The sequence below is a fragment of the Hippocampus comes genome, unplaced genomic scaffold (assembly GCF_001891065.2).
Source record: "Hippocampus comes isolate QL1 unplaced genomic scaffold, H_comes_QL1_v1.1 scaffold17, whole genome shotgun sequence".
Taxonomy (NCBI): domain Eukaryota; kingdom Metazoa; phylum Chordata; class Actinopteri; order Syngnathiformes; family Syngnathidae; genus Hippocampus; species Hippocampus comes.
The window spans coordinates 4,141,747-4,156,737 of record NW_017805002.1 but is presented as its reverse complement, the minus strand read 5'-3'; the positions used below and the strand labels follow the sequence as shown (position 1 = coordinate 4,156,737).

At 43.2% G+C, this 14,991-nt stretch overlaps 1 protein-coding gene across 2 annotated transcripts in view; it reads left to right on the top strand.

Annotated features, from left to right (window-relative positions):
- Positions 1–11,613, top strand: part of smarcd1 (SWI/SNF related BAF chromatin remodeling complex subunit D1) — a 14,450-nt gene extending 2,837 nt beyond the window's left edge. The window contains exons 1-13 of one of the 2 annotated variants that reach the window (XM_019858144.1): positions 965–1,394; positions 1,722–1,897; positions 2,181–2,223; positions 3,305–3,427; positions 3,562–3,684; positions 3,838–3,954; positions 6,786–6,887; positions 6,970–7,131; positions 8,796–8,893; positions 8,991–9,126; positions 10,865–10,987; positions 11,216–11,317; positions 11,383–11,613. In XM_019858144.1, coding sequence (XP_019713703.1) covers positions 1,260–1,394; positions 1,722–1,897; positions 2,181–2,223; positions 3,305–3,427; positions 3,562–3,684; positions 3,838–3,954; positions 6,786–6,887; positions 6,970–7,131; positions 8,796–8,893; positions 8,991–9,126; positions 10,865–10,987; positions 11,216–11,317; positions 11,383–11,436 — 1,494 coding nt within the window. In that variant the 5' untranslated portion in view covers positions 965–1,259 and the 3' untranslated portion in view covers positions 11,437–11,613. Of the gene's footprint in view, positions 1–964; positions 1,395–1,721; positions 1,898–2,180; positions 2,224–3,304; positions 3,428–3,561; positions 3,685–3,837; positions 3,955–6,785; positions 6,888–6,969; positions 7,132–8,795; positions 8,894–8,990; positions 9,127–10,864; positions 10,988–11,215; positions 11,318–11,382 lie in introns of those variants that run through there. The other variant, XM_019858139.1, reaches the window with a different exon arrangement.
- Positions 11,614–14,991: the final 3,378 nt, after the last annotated feature.

The following is a 14,991-nucleotide window of genomic DNA, read 5'->3' as shown; positions in this document are numbered from 1 at the left end:
TCCCCCCGCTTTGGGGGGCGAGCGGGGGTTTCAATGTCTCCTTGTTTTATGTTTTATGGTTATTTTGTTTACATTTTTGATATGTGGGGGGGGTAGATTAAAAAGAAAAAACTTTGTCCGACCTACCGACCCTATGCTGAAATGTCATGTTACCGGAAACACACTACTTTTTTTTTCTACGCCTTAAGAATTTTCTTCATTTCTAAAGTCAAAATAACATATTTTAATATTTACTTGATGTAAGCCACTGCTGATTTACCGCTATATACAAAAGGTATCATCTTGAGATACCTTTCTTCAAATTAAATTAAAATTAACATAACATTTGGTTGTGGTTCTTCGTCATTGCATTAGGCCAAACAAAAAAGATAGTGTTTCCGGTAACAAGAAATTTCAGCATAAGGGTCGGTTGGTCGGACAAAGTTTCGCCACCGCCACCTATTTAGGTTTCTCCCCGCTCCGGACTCGGGGGCCGGGGCGCGCCGCCGCCTCCGCTGCCCTCCTCCGCCCTCCTCTGCCCTCGGTTTTTACTCGGCCCGTGGTGTTCATCAAATAGTTCGCTTTATTTTTTTCGATACATCAATGGATGCTATTTTCTTAACGTTATGGTGCGAGCACGCGACTGTAACACAGAAAACGCGGTTTAAACTGTCGTCGGAGTGTTGTTGACAGACGACAGGGCAAACGACGCACGCGCTCAACGTGAATATCGCAAGAGTTTGCACCAATGTAAACCCTCTACACAAAAATGTAGAGGGTTGTTTGAAAAAAATGCCGACCGTAAAGTTTTTTTTTCGACGTAGAAATTCTCGGTCGGTCGGGTTACCGGAAACACACTACATTTTTTCTACGCCTTACAGAGGTATTAGATAGGGACTCGATATGGACAGATACTCAAAATCAAGTGACTTGGGACATCCTTGGTATTTATATATGCAGGTACCAAAGATTCTGATTGGCAAAATATCCGCTAATGTATTACCTGTATTAGATTTAATTATCAGTAGCCCACGGTTGTCAAGAGTGTGTTGCCTAGCGACAAGTGACTTTGCGTTTCCCTTCCCCAAGCATCCTTGACTGCTTTCATTCATCCCGGCAGCCTGATAACGCATTGAATAGCGCCAAACTCGCTTATTCTTGGGTACTTCAAGGCCGCGCAGATGTGTGTGTATGCAGTGCAGCGTAGGCGGTCTCTCTATGTGGGGAAAAAGGCGGTGCCTCTCAATAAGGCGTTATTGTTGATGTGAAGTTGTCCTCTGATGCCACCTTTCCACCCTGAGGACAACAGCTATTTTTGTGATTTGTCACATCCTCATCGGCCGCCGCATTTGACCACTGTGCTTATGCAGTCCGATACCAGAAGTCGGCTCTTTGAGTTCTTGGCGCACGGTTTGGTGAGTGACAGTTGTTGTGTATGATCGTACTTACCTGACTGTTTGAGGCGGACGCATTACTGGGAGCTGCTCTGTACCCATCACAGCAGTTCTAGACATTTGTAAAACTACAGGCTCCATAAGATTTTTTTTGAAGCTTTTCCAGTTCAATAGCTCATAAATCCCTACCCTGATATCATGTTTTATGACTTGTAGAAATATTGCCAAGTGAAGATGTAATCACACTGCATCATTGCGGGCGATGTGCCAGGATTTGAAGTTCCCGATACAGCAGCCATTGCTGTTTATTTTCTCCTTACTTAATTTTTTTTTTCCCGCACAATGCAGAGACCTGGCATGCCTCCATCCAGTCGTATGACCCCACAGGGACCCGCCATGGGCCCCCCGGGCTATGGCGGCAGCCCCGTGTCTCGCCCAGGGATGCCTGGCGTGATGGACCCGTCTCGTAAGAGGCCCGCCCCGCAGCAGATCCAGCAGGTTCAGCAGCAGAGTCGCAACCAGCAGTAAGAGGCGATCAATACCTTTAGAGCCAGATGCTTGGTTGAATTAAAAGTGTGGCGTTTAATGGTGGGATTAGATGATGTCTGAATCAACTTCAGGCAGCGCTGATCAATACTGTTGCACAAATTACACTGCTTAACTTGGGCAACGCCGCATTTAAAGTAAAATCAACTGTTGATGCTGAGTGTTAATGGGATGACATTTTTCTTGGTTTCGCAAGGTGAACTAAGAGCTAATGATACAGCACAGCTTCCTTATGTGTTTACCTGCATGTGTTTTTTACAGTACAAAGAAGAAGAAGATGGCCGATAAAATTCTACCTCAGAGGGTGAGTCGTAGCATGAAGTAACACTGATGAAGAAAATAAATGGGCATGCATGTTTCCGACACTTATAAGTGTGTGGCTTACTCAAGATGAGCGACACGCCACACACAATTAGCCCAAACCAGACTGATGACATAGCACCCAGGTAGCATGATACCACAGTCCATCCAGACTGGCGGAAAATACATAGAGGAGTAGAAGAAGTAGTAGTGGAAGTGAGAATGACTGATAGATTTGATGTTTGCAGTTGCAAACTTCTCCTTGACGTTTTTATTTTACACCACAGGATAATCGCAGTTGAAGTAAAATCTCTCCCGTGATTTATTGTTCCTGCAGACACACACACACACCACTCAGCATAGAAATAAATTGGCCTGATGGTGACGAAACAGAAGGAAAGAGTCCATAAAAGAGGGAATCATGCCTAAAATTTGGGATCATGTCACACTTCAGATAATTCACTTGCAATGCAGTGCAATGCTTGTACTGCAAAGCAGAACTGCCTTACATGACGACCCATCTACAATCCGACACAAGGTCATGTAAACATTGCTAGTTAGAACATATTGTAATGCTGTGTGAAGCACGTTTATACAGCCACAACTGATACCCAAATATTTAACACGCAGACTGGCTAACTGTTAGTCAGTTAGCAGCCAGCAGCACACAAGAGTCACTCACCTGTTTAAGCCACACACAATTAAAGTCACAGTGCAGAGAGTGAGCATGTTGACCCAAAGTAGACAAAGTGGAAATAGTACCTGCGCCTCAATTGGCTATTTTGTATTGGTTTTTAAAAATACAAAATTAATTTCAATGGAATAATGAAATTTTGGGTACATGCAGCCCTACATTTGGAAATCTGACATTAGCAGTACTGTATTTGTCCAGACGTGGTGGAAAATGCTCAAATTTTGCCCGGTTATCAGGATGTTTGAGCACTTTGATTCATAATCACCCCACACCACATGATAATCCTCGGAAAAACGGGCCTGTGCTAACTTTGATGAAAGGGGAATGGTGTTGCAAAATCCGTCCAGTTTTGCAATACCGGCACTCACCTTGTCCCCCCACCTTGTCTCAGATCAGGGAACTGGTCCCGGAGTCTCAGGCTTACATGGATCTACTCGCCTTTGAAAGGAAGCTGGACCAGACCATCATGCGCAAGAGGCTGGACATCCAGGAGGCACTCAAGAGACCCATTAAGGTTTGATTTTAGCTTCGGGAACAAATGTAACCAATGTTTGTTGAGTCAAACAAAACGTTTCTCATGTAACACTCATGTTTAAAATTAACGTTTCATTGAAGTTCCTTCTCACTGTTTTTTTTTTTTTTCCCTAGCAAAAAAGAAAGCTTCGTATTTTCATATCAAATACCTTCAATCCAGCCAAGCCCGACGCTGAGGATGGTGAGGGCACTGTTGCATCATGGGAGCTCCGTGTGGAGGGGCGTCTACTTGAAGATGTAAGAGTCTTGTTACAGTGGGCGCAGTGTTCATTAAGCTCTACAGTTTAGTTCAGTGTGTTGTTTTTCAGTTTTGTAAAGGGTCAATACATTCTTGTGCTGCGCTCATCGTTTTTCCCACCCTTTCAGTAGTATGGCACATTTACTTTGCAGACAGCCGTGTCCAAGTACGAAGCCACCAAGCAGAAGAGAAAGTTCTCTTCCTTCTTCAAGTCTCTGGTGATTGAGTTGGACAAGGATCTTTACGGTCCCGATAATCACCTTGTGGAAGTAAGAACATGTCTTTGTATATCCATGCTTTAAATAAGTGGTTTCACATTGCAGCTTGCCAGTCAAAATTCACATTTTGCGTCTCAAACGCTAAGCTGCCATTGTGTGGTTTTTATGGCAAAATGCAGAGCTGCCAAATATTACAGAAGTCACTGAACGGGAACTCGGAACAATGCATCGTGGTTGTTCTAAGTATTTAAAAAATAATAATCAGAGTGGCCAGTGTAAGAGAGGGTCTTAGTTTTCCCTCCGTACAGGACTCGGGAGGCGGTGAGCACAGCAACCCCGCTTGGTCCCACTTAACCAGTCAGGGAAGAGCATCCCGCTCATATGTGAGCCTGACTTTGCGACAAACTGAAGCATATTACCGCAATGTACTTGTGAAGTGCCGATGGTCAATGTGCTGTGCTATTCACATTAGTTCTTGTAGCTACTCTGACTTCATCTAGAATGCCTTCTTCATCTAGAACAGGGGTGCCCAACTAGTCGCTCGCCCAAGTCGATCGCAAGGAGTGTAGGTGGAAATGGATATGAAAAAAAAAAAAAGATTGGTGTGCCTGTGTGTGCGCGTTATTATATATTTTTGTGTTTGATGTACACTGCAAGAATAAATAAGCAGTTCACCTTTAACCTACAGTGGCGCGTGCCTTGTATCACCGGAAGTTGTTAGCGGTCAGCAATTGCAACTTGTGATCAGAGATGTTACGACATATCTTTTTTTAAAATTGCTATTCTTATTCAAAGTTTGTTTCATCTGCAATTCACCAATGGCAAATAATGGGAATACTTAGTCCCAGGAGAAGCATTTTAAAACGGTACACGTACATACGATGATAGCTTCTGTACTTAAGATGCTCCAAAATCGGGTCCCGTGCCTCCGCATCAGGTCTCTACTAAGGTAGGCAATGATTTCCTTTTCACCAACTCACAAACTCATGTATCTACTGTATTTTTCTGTTTCGTTCATGTTTGGGGCCGTTATGGCTGTTGCTCATCATGGCATGTGTATGCGCATGGGCACGTGTGTGTATGCGTACATGCGCTGTAACAGATCAATCGTGGGAGGTTGGTTGGCCGGTCCTTTGGGCATCCGTGATCGAGAAGCACGAGCCGCTAATCACACTTTGAGTCTGTCAGCCGGCTTGCAACGTCACTGGCTCAGCACAGGACCATACCTCGTGATTTGGGTCCCAAGGTATATCCCATGGAATGTTGCTCACCAACTAAAGAGTGCCAATTCGAGAAAATGTCCTATTTCCTGAGCTAAACAAGGCACCTTTGTTTTAGTTGAAACAGTGCCAAAACATATGCTAGTATTCACATTTTTTGTCTTAATCCTAGTGACCTGGTCTCTGATCATAAATCCACAGCCATGAACCTACTGCGTTATGTTGCATGCTAAAATACCAGCTGCCCAAGTGAAGTTGTTCAATGCCTGTCAAAGCTTTTTTTGTATTAAACGCCTTATGATTTTGATAGAAGAAATGGTAAGTTAAATTAAATTGTTATTTTTGTTACAAATTACCACAATGAAAATGTTTCTAGAGAGAGAAATAGTTTGCTGTGATGCACTATTGATTTAATAAAAAAGGGAACCAATTGGTTGTTATGAAGTGAAATCTATTAAGTAGAATATTCTATAGGATTGTGCGTGCACATATTTATGAAAAGACATTCTGTAACCCAGGGGTGCCCAACCTTCTTTGACCGAAGATCGACTTTTGAAGCGACCAACCTCCCGCAATCGAGGATACGCGCACACACACGGGTGCGCAACCATGCACAAGCTTGCATATATATGCACGCATGCACACCACGATGAGCAACAGCCATAACAGCACCAAAAACTAACGAAATCGAAACCACACAAATCCCCCGCCCACCCCTCGCGATCGACTGGGAGCCAAATTTTGTTATGGTCTGGCCATAATTCAAAAAGTTTTTTTACAGTATACAGTGTTCCCTTGCTACTTTGCAGTTCTCTTATTGCGTATTCACTTTATTGCAGATTTTCATTTGTGACCGTAACTTTATCTCGTGCAGTTCTTCTTGGTTATTTTGTGCGTTTTCTTGTTACTTTTCTTCCAAGTAGGACCAGCCAAGAAATAAACATGAGGGTCGCATTCAGTAATTTACTCTAGCGCCGTCGCACTACTTTGAGAGTGTGTGTGTTCGGAGTGGTGGAGCGCGCTCCTCTCTTATTAGTTTCCAAACGCAGCCCAGTTTCTCACGCAATCAGTATCTCGTACTTGAAGTGTCTTCATCTGGACTGCCTGATGCTCTGAAGCACTGTGTCCCCATTTGGAGCGGATGTACATCGACACTGAATAATCGAACAGTATTTTTGAAGAACTCAGAACATTATTCGAATATGCCGATCAATTTGTCAGTCGATTCGGATAAGCTGAATAGCAAACAGCTGCGTTCATAAATTGTGCAGAGACGTGTTCGGTCACCGACTGTAGGACGACGACGATAGTTTGTTTTAAGATAGCTTAAGTAGAATTGCGGGTCGCACGGAAGCTATCGCGCAGAAAATGAGGTAACGCTGTGAGTATGCTAACACATCTCAATTTATTTTTACTTCCTATTTCACAGATAAAAAATGTAATTGAATTGCGGGTACAGGCCACAGTAATTTTGGAAAAAGTTTTGAAATAGGTCGTGTTTCCATTACAAAAACTTGCCATTTGAAAAGGGTTGTGCAGACTTTTTATATCCGCTGTGTATATAGCCATGGGGAGCATCCGTTAAGCAGTTTTACTGCCTTTAGAAATAACCATTGTAGAAAGGTTTTCCCTTTTATAAAGGTCGTCTTTGCACCATTTTAGTGGCACAGGACTGCAACCACCCAGGAGACTGATGGCTTTCAAGTAAAGAGACCCGGCGACGTGGGTGTCCGTTGCACTGTCCTGCTCATGCTGGACTACCAGGTACCAAAAAGCTCACACTTGCATTAACCTCAAACTAGATCTGATCCATTCTAACTGCGGAACCTCCCACCAAAAAACACAGCCGCCGCAGTTCAAGCTGGACCCTCGCTTGGCTCGCATGCTGGGCATCCACACCCAGACGCGACCTGTCATCATCCAGGCCCTGTGGCAGTACGTCAAGACTCACAAACTGCAGGACCCCCATGAGCGAGAGTTCATCAACTGCGACAAATACCTGCAGCAGGTGGTCACCATTCCATCCTTTTCTGTCTTCAGTGAGGGTACTCGTCACTCGCTCTGATTTTTAAAATATGAGAAATAAGGAAAAAATGCATTGTCAATTATTGTGTGCTGCGTACTTGACATGACCACCTCGGAAAATCGCACCATTTCTAGTAGTAAGTTTCCTCCCACAAACCAGATGTCTGTTGAAGACTGGCCTGTGAGAGGCAACATGGTGCCACAGAGGGCATCCAGAGTGACAGAACAGAGAGAAAAGGAAATAGGAAAAGCTAGGCTAACTTTGTTTGTTTGTTTTTGTCTTGAATTTGATTTTGTAATTATTTTTAAGGGATACAAACTAATCCAAAGATACACAGATATTAGAGAAAAATATTTGCGCGTTTTAGAATACACGACCGGAAACAGCGCAATACAGCCAATGGAGAAACCTTGTCGCGGGAAGCTAACTTTGGGTAGATTTTGCTGATTAATTCATATTCCACAAACGTAATATTAATCAGAATACTGTGTTTGGACTCAAGGGGCCGCAGAGAAGATATTGCAAAGAACGTTTTTGTTTTAATTGACTTAACCTTTAACCCATGATAAGGTCTCGGATCAAGACTCTGTCTTGGCAGCTGCTCAAATTAAGGTGACTCGTACTTGGGTGAGAAAAACATGTAATCAGGACATGTATAATCTTAGATACTGGGTTGAAGAGGTTAAACATTTACGATCATCTGTCCTAAAAAAATTTTCAGCACATTGGAGTGTTGGGGGGGATACACAGCACATACCCTGCACCAGAGGGTAATTATTTCGGATTTGCTGACTTTGATTGGAAGTGGGGGACTCAAAATCTGTACAAACTTGACTTTCCTCCTTCCCCGATGCTTACAATCTGCTCCAAAAGGGCTGACATTTACGATAGTCATAACATTTGATGTTGTACAGCACACTTGTTTGCTTTCTTGTGTCCTTGTATGGATGTGAGTCCCAACACAGGGTGAACTCCTCAGACTAAACATGACTGCTGCTTCAATGTTATCTCAGTGAAAAAAAGAAATGCACCAGCGTGTCTGATTTGTATTATCCCTGGTAAAAAAAGAAATGGGTTTTGAGGTTCTACATCACCTTCTGTCATCGCCTCCTTGCGCTCGTAAATAACAAGCTTTCCAAACATGCTGGAAATTGTCAAGTGCTTTAATTTACGTGACGCACTTTGGCGTTTGGCAATGTGCTTTACAACTCATGCAATTCCAACTGTTTTAACGACTGCGGGCAGTAGTTGACTTCTTTCATGGAGAAATAAAACTAGTGGGGTATGAAAAAAAAGTCGCTGCTGTAGCTCAATTTGAGCTGATTCCCTGTGCTTGTCAACGCTTTTTAAAAATAGGTTAACAGAATTTATTGAAAAATCGTGGGGGTTTTGTCACAGGTTTTGGGGAAGCGCTAAATAAAGTAAAATTCGGATTTGAATGCCATATGAATTTCTTTGGATAAGCATTTCATTAGAGCCCAAAAAGCTCACTTAGTAGAAGCCTTTAACATTGTATGTGCGATGGTCATTATAGTTGCTACTCGTAGGCCACCACTTGAGGAGAGAGAGTAATTTGCCATGCTTTGAGGCACCTTCATATGATTTTTCCCTGAATGTCCATGAATTGCTTTTCCTTCAATCTGTAGATCTTTGAGACCCAGAGGATGAAGTTCTCCGAGATCCCACAGCGCTTGCATGCGCTACTGATGCCTCCCGAGCCCATCATCATCAACCATGTGATCAGGTCGTGCCGCATCAGCCCCATTGCAGCTCAGGAATCTCATCAGGCAAATTGTTTGTACTGAATGTTTGTACTGAATGTGCTCTCTGCGTTGCATTAGCGTGGACCCCAACGACCAAAAGAAGACGGCATGCTACGACATTGACGTGGAGGTAGACGACACGCTGAAGACTCAGATGAACTCCTTCCTGCTGTCCACCGCCAGTCAGCAGGAAATAGCAGGCTTGGATAACAAGGTAATAAATCTACCAATGGTTTTGTAGCTGTGCCTCAAATTAGAGATGAAACAGTGTGAACATTTCATAACGAGGCTATTGATATCATGGTTTTGCGAAAAGAAACATAGACAGAAAAATCTGATGCATAACATTGCTGCATGGTAGCGGTGGTATTCGATTGAAACAATCTTATGAGTTATCAATTCTATTGTGAATCAGAAATGTTTGACAAAATAAACAATGTTTTCCAATTCAGTTTGATTTTGGCCAACAAACCAACAGACAAATCAACCAAATTCTATGAAAAACTTACTTTGTGTCACCCTGCGACATGCATGCAGATTTTCAAGTCCAAGTACATATTTTATAAATATTTTACTAAGACAGCTCGAAAAGGCTCCCGCACGCCTGCGATCTCAGTGAGGAGGAGCGGTTCGGATAATCAGTCAGTCAGTCAATCAATCAATTCATAAAAATTGTATTTATATAGCACTTTATGTAATTCATACAGAAAGATGCTGTACAGGGACCCCCCCCCCCTCCCCTCAACATGCACAAATATGCATTCCCACAAGCATGCCTGGACTCGCACACAAACATACAAAAGTTTCAAACATACCATCATGACCCTGATATTAAAAAAGACATGGCAGGGCACAGAGAAACCATATGAAGAAAAAGCACCCAAGGGGAGCTGATCCATGCTGAGTGACAGCAACCATACCTCCCAGTGTGGAGGCCCCCCAAGAGGAAACGCTGGCTCCAATTTTTTTTTTTTTTTTTTAAAGGAAATCAGTCTTAAATTCAAATAATAGATGTATGGATGGAAGATTTCTAGCACATTTGACTTGAGATGACAAAATTCTGCCTCCATCTCCTAAATGCAAGCCTTTTTTTTTTTTGGTCAACTCAAGCATTTTATCCAGGCAGCAAATATTCCCGTTCGATGCTCCAAGCCCCAAAAGAGAACACAGGCTGCTCTGTCTGCTACTTGAGTCAGAGATAGCTGCACTTGGGGGATAATTCCACACTAACCTTATTGGTGCAAGAAACTGTTGCAATTTTCTCCATGAACGCACATTTTGTGTGTGAAACGAGTGTTAGACGTGCGCGTAGTTAGCCTCGCACCTGTTGCTCAACCCTAAAGAGAGCACACACAGTAGGTGAGGTACATAATGCAAAATTTGTTTTGAACGCTAATTAAAATTAAAGTGGTAAAGCTAATAACCATTTTGAAATGTACCACAGTTTATCGGCAACCGGTTTCATCGCTAACTCTACTGCAGCTCTTGCACTCTGTGTACCTAATGAAGTGTACAGTGGGTTCATTACAAAAATGGTGACGATAACGCAGCGCGTCGGGTGCAATGTAGACTACGCCGCCGGTTTAAATGTGGCATGAAGGTGCAGCTCCATTAAACAAACACTTGTGACAGATACAGATGTGCCCAGCACACCGAGGCCAATTTCACACAAATGTGCTTTCGATGCAAGTCAAGTCAGGTCTGCCTTGCCTCCCGCCAGCAGTCGTAAATGGATTGGAGTGGTTTTTTGAGGTTAGCGACTGCTACTGGTCGGTGCATTTTTTTTCCCGTCTCCCTGACAGTGCTGTAGAGTTGAACACAAAGCAATGTATTGATAGGGCTTCACATATTGTCGCCTCACCTGTCAGACAGCTGGCTCTTTTTGCTGCCTTACTGAATCAAGCGCATGATTAAGTATCCAATGAATCACAAGCCAATCCAAATCTGTTCAGATCCACGAAACCATCGAGACCATCAACCACCTGAAGACCCAGAGAGAGTTCATGCTCAGCTTCGCCCGAGATCCTCAGGGCTTCATCAATGACTGGCTGCAGTCGCAGTGCAGGGACCTCAAGGTGAGTGTACAAATGGATCACAAGAGGAGCTGTCCGGAAAGCTTTAAGAGTCAAAAACAGAAGTTATTTTATTCATTATGAATTTTTAGAATTCAATGGCAACCAGTCCAGGGTGTATCCCTGCTTCTCGCGCTCAGTCTGCCGAGATCAACTCCGACTCACTAAAAATGAGGCACACGCATCTACGAGAACAAAAGTGCCTTAACGGAGGCTCTCGTTTATCCGCAGACCATGACAGACGTGGTGAGCAACCCTGAGGAAGAGAGGCGGGCCGAGTTCTATTACCAGCCATGGGCTCAGGAGGCCGTGTGCCGTTACTTCTACTCCAAGGTAAGTCCCGGCATCTTCTCTACCCATAATGCTACAGACGAAAACATATTTTGTTTCTCCTCCAGGTGCAGCAGAGGCGACAGGAACTGGAGCAGGCGCTTGGAATCAGGAACACCTGAAGTAATTGATTGGAGAATGTTGACTTTGTTTATGCTCCCACTTTTTTTCTTCTTGTTGAGCACAAATTTTCAATTTAACTTCCTCCCCACCCCCAAGTCTTTACCGCCTAACATTCCTGCCCTCATGACACAAAATGCCAACGTGAACGCATGCGCGCGCACACACACACACACACACACACACACACACAAAAGCTTAATAAACATTTTTTTTTAAAACTACTCGGCCCATTGGCTTCTACATTCTAAAAACAAACCAAGACGTCCTATACCTAATCGCTCTTTTTTTTTTGTCCAGCTGCCATGTTGTTTTCTTTCTTTTTTTTTATAATTAATCCTTGTTTATGAACTTTCTGTAATATCAGTACGTACTTGTCTTGTTAGCTAGTACAAATGATGACCAAGGAAGTAGCTAGTTAGCTGTACCTCTAGCCCAAATAGGTTTTTACTTACTGAGCAGAAGAAAGACAGATGTGAAGTCAAGTTGTACCTCTTTACCCTTTCAATGTTTTTTTCCTTCTTTGCTTATGCTCAGTTAGTAGATTCTGTATTTATAATAAGAATAAGAACAGTCAGTGGTGGTTATAAAAGTGCAGCGAAGCCACAAATATGTTGCAAAGTTGATTGAGGTGATAAAATTATCCCTTTGGTTATGTGTGGCATGGACACTGAATTATTTGAAGCTTTTTGATGGACCAAAACTATTTTTCTGTATGTTCTTATGTCATAATAAAGCATATGTAAATCTTAGTGTCATTTCTTGACATCCATTTTGTAACTGGGAATAGCTGCACCACATACCTTTAATGGAATGCTTTCTTCACATGGGCAAAAAAAAAAAAAGGATTTTGGGGGAGTACCTTTCAGCTGTGGAAATCAGTTGTGAAATCATTTGAAATCAACAATATGCAACAGCACGTCAGAGCAATTTAAAATTAATTTTGATTGGAGATTTTTGCTATACAGTACTCTGGCCAAATAAAAAGATGAAGCGATTTTTAAAATGTATTTAGAATTGAAATCATGTTTTGACTCTTCCTGTTCACCATAATTTGTCTATAAAATTCATTATATAGATTAACTTTATTCTTGCCCATAATAATGAATGTCTAAAAAAGATATCCGTTGTAATTTCTATTTTGTTTTCTTTGTCTTGGTAATATAATTTCTCTAAAAAGGCTTTTTATGGATGAACATTTTTTTCTCTTATTTTACTTCTGTCCAAAATTATTAGTGTGCGTGCGTGCGTGCGTGCGTGCGTGCGTGCGTGCGTGCGTGTGTGTGTGTGTGTGTGTGTGTGTATATATATATATATATATATATATATGCCTGTAGTTGAGTGGTATTCATCATTTGGGATGTGGCCAAAGGATGTCGACTTCTACATCTTTCTGTGACTCTTCCAGTCTCTCTATTTCTGTTGCAACCTGCTGATGATGCTCTGCGACACGCTAATCTCAGTGGCCACTTCAGTCAGAGAACGTCCTGTTTGAACCATCACAATGGCAATGTGCTGTTGAGCCATTGTTCGGTGCCATCTGGGTCTCATGCTGTCAAAATGTGATCAGCATGATGAGAACGACTGTTTAAACACCAACTCTAATTGAACCAAGACAATTATTGGTCAATTCCAAGGTTGTTGCCTGTTGTGAATTTTGACGTTAAGCTCCTCGTTAGAGGACAGCAACCTGTGCAAAAAGTACTGAAACATTTAACAGTTGGACATGTGGACTCAGGTTCGGTGGTCCAGTGGTTAGCGCGTCGACCTCACAGTGCAGAGGTCGTGGGTTCTATCACGGCTCCGGCCTTTGTGGACTTTGCATGTTCTCCCCAGGCCTGCGTAGGTTTTCTCCGGGTACTCCGGCTGATTGAACACTCCAAATTGTCCCTAGGTGGGAGTGTGAGCGCGAATGGTTGTTTGTTTCTGTGTGCCCTGCAATTGGCCGCCTACTGCCCGAAGACATATATACTGTATATATGGATGGATGGAGGGATGGATGATAGATAGATAGATAGATAGATAGTTGTTCGTCTCTGAGTGCCCTCCGATTGGCTGGCACCCGGTTCAGGTTGTAGCCCCACCTACGGCTGGGATAGGCTCCAGCACCCCCGTGACCCTTGTGAGGATAAAGCGGGATTGGAAAATGGATGGATGGACATGTGGATTCAAAAGATCATGGGAGGACAAGCCCCTACACGGGATGTACCACCGGACCATAACTGAAGTGGCTGATCTCAAGAAGTCCTATCAGTGGCTAGAGAGGGCTGGCCTGAAGGACAGCACAGAGGCACTCATCCTGGCTGCTCAGGAGCAGGCCCTGAGCACCAGAGCCATTGAGGCCCAGATATACCACACCAGACAAGACCCAAGGTGTAGGTTGTGCAAAGAGGCACCTGAGACGATCCAACACATAACTGCAGGGTGTAAGATGCTGGCAGGGAAAGCCTACATGGAACGCCATAACCAGGTGGCTGGCATAGTCTACCAAAACATCTGTGCGGAGTATGGACTGGAAACCCCAAGGTCAAAATGGGAAACACCTCCGAAGGTGGTGGAGAATGACAGAGCGAAGATCCTGTGGGAATTCCAGATCCAGACTGACAAGATGGTAATGGCGAACCAACCAGATATCGTGATCATAGATAAAGGGCAGAGGAAAGCCGTTGTAGTGGATGTAGCGGTCCCAAGTGATGGGAACATCAGAAAGAAGGAACACGAGAAACTCGAGAAATACCAAGGGCTCAGAGAGGAGCTGGAGAGAGCCTGGAAGGTAAAGGTGACAGTCGTGCCTGTGGTGGTCGGAGCACTTGGGGCAGTGACCCCCAAACTAGATGAGTGGTTGCAACAGATCCCGGGAACAACATCGGACATCTCAGTCCAGAAATGTGCAGTGCTGGGAACAGCAAGGATACTGCGCAGAACCCTCAAGCTTCCTGGCCTCTGGTAGAGGACCCGAGCTGAATGAGGGATGGACACCACCCGAGGGGTGAGACGAGGATTTTTTTTTTTTTTTTTATATGTATATATGTGTGTCATCCAAGATTCCATGGAAAGAAGGCTATTTGTATATTTTTGTTAAAATGCAGCTTTTAAGTGTATACGTTTAAGAATTCTTATTTTACTATTTCTGACTTCTGGGTTGTATGATAAATACAAATGTGGGTTTTTTTTCCACATGTTGACTATATGTCACAAAAATGAAGTTTATTTTAAAACCGTGATTTACATTTTAGTCCCCTTCATTTTGTCAATATATTCCTGTTCAAATATAATTATATCAACTTTCCTTGATATTATTGGTTATGTGTGAAAAATTGGGCGTGTCAGGGTAGTCTAAAATGTTGATGCGTTTTTGTACCGTGTTAGTTTTAACCTTTAATATGTTTTCAAAAACAAAATCCCTGGTTAAGGTAAATACGGGGGTGGGGGGGGGTCATCATCAGCACTCAAAGGGAGGCCGACGCCATAAATCATAAATGTATGATATCCCAGTAAATAAACTCCGCACTACCGTGCAGTGATAGGTGACGTCAACACAGCGAAGGAGGGAGCGG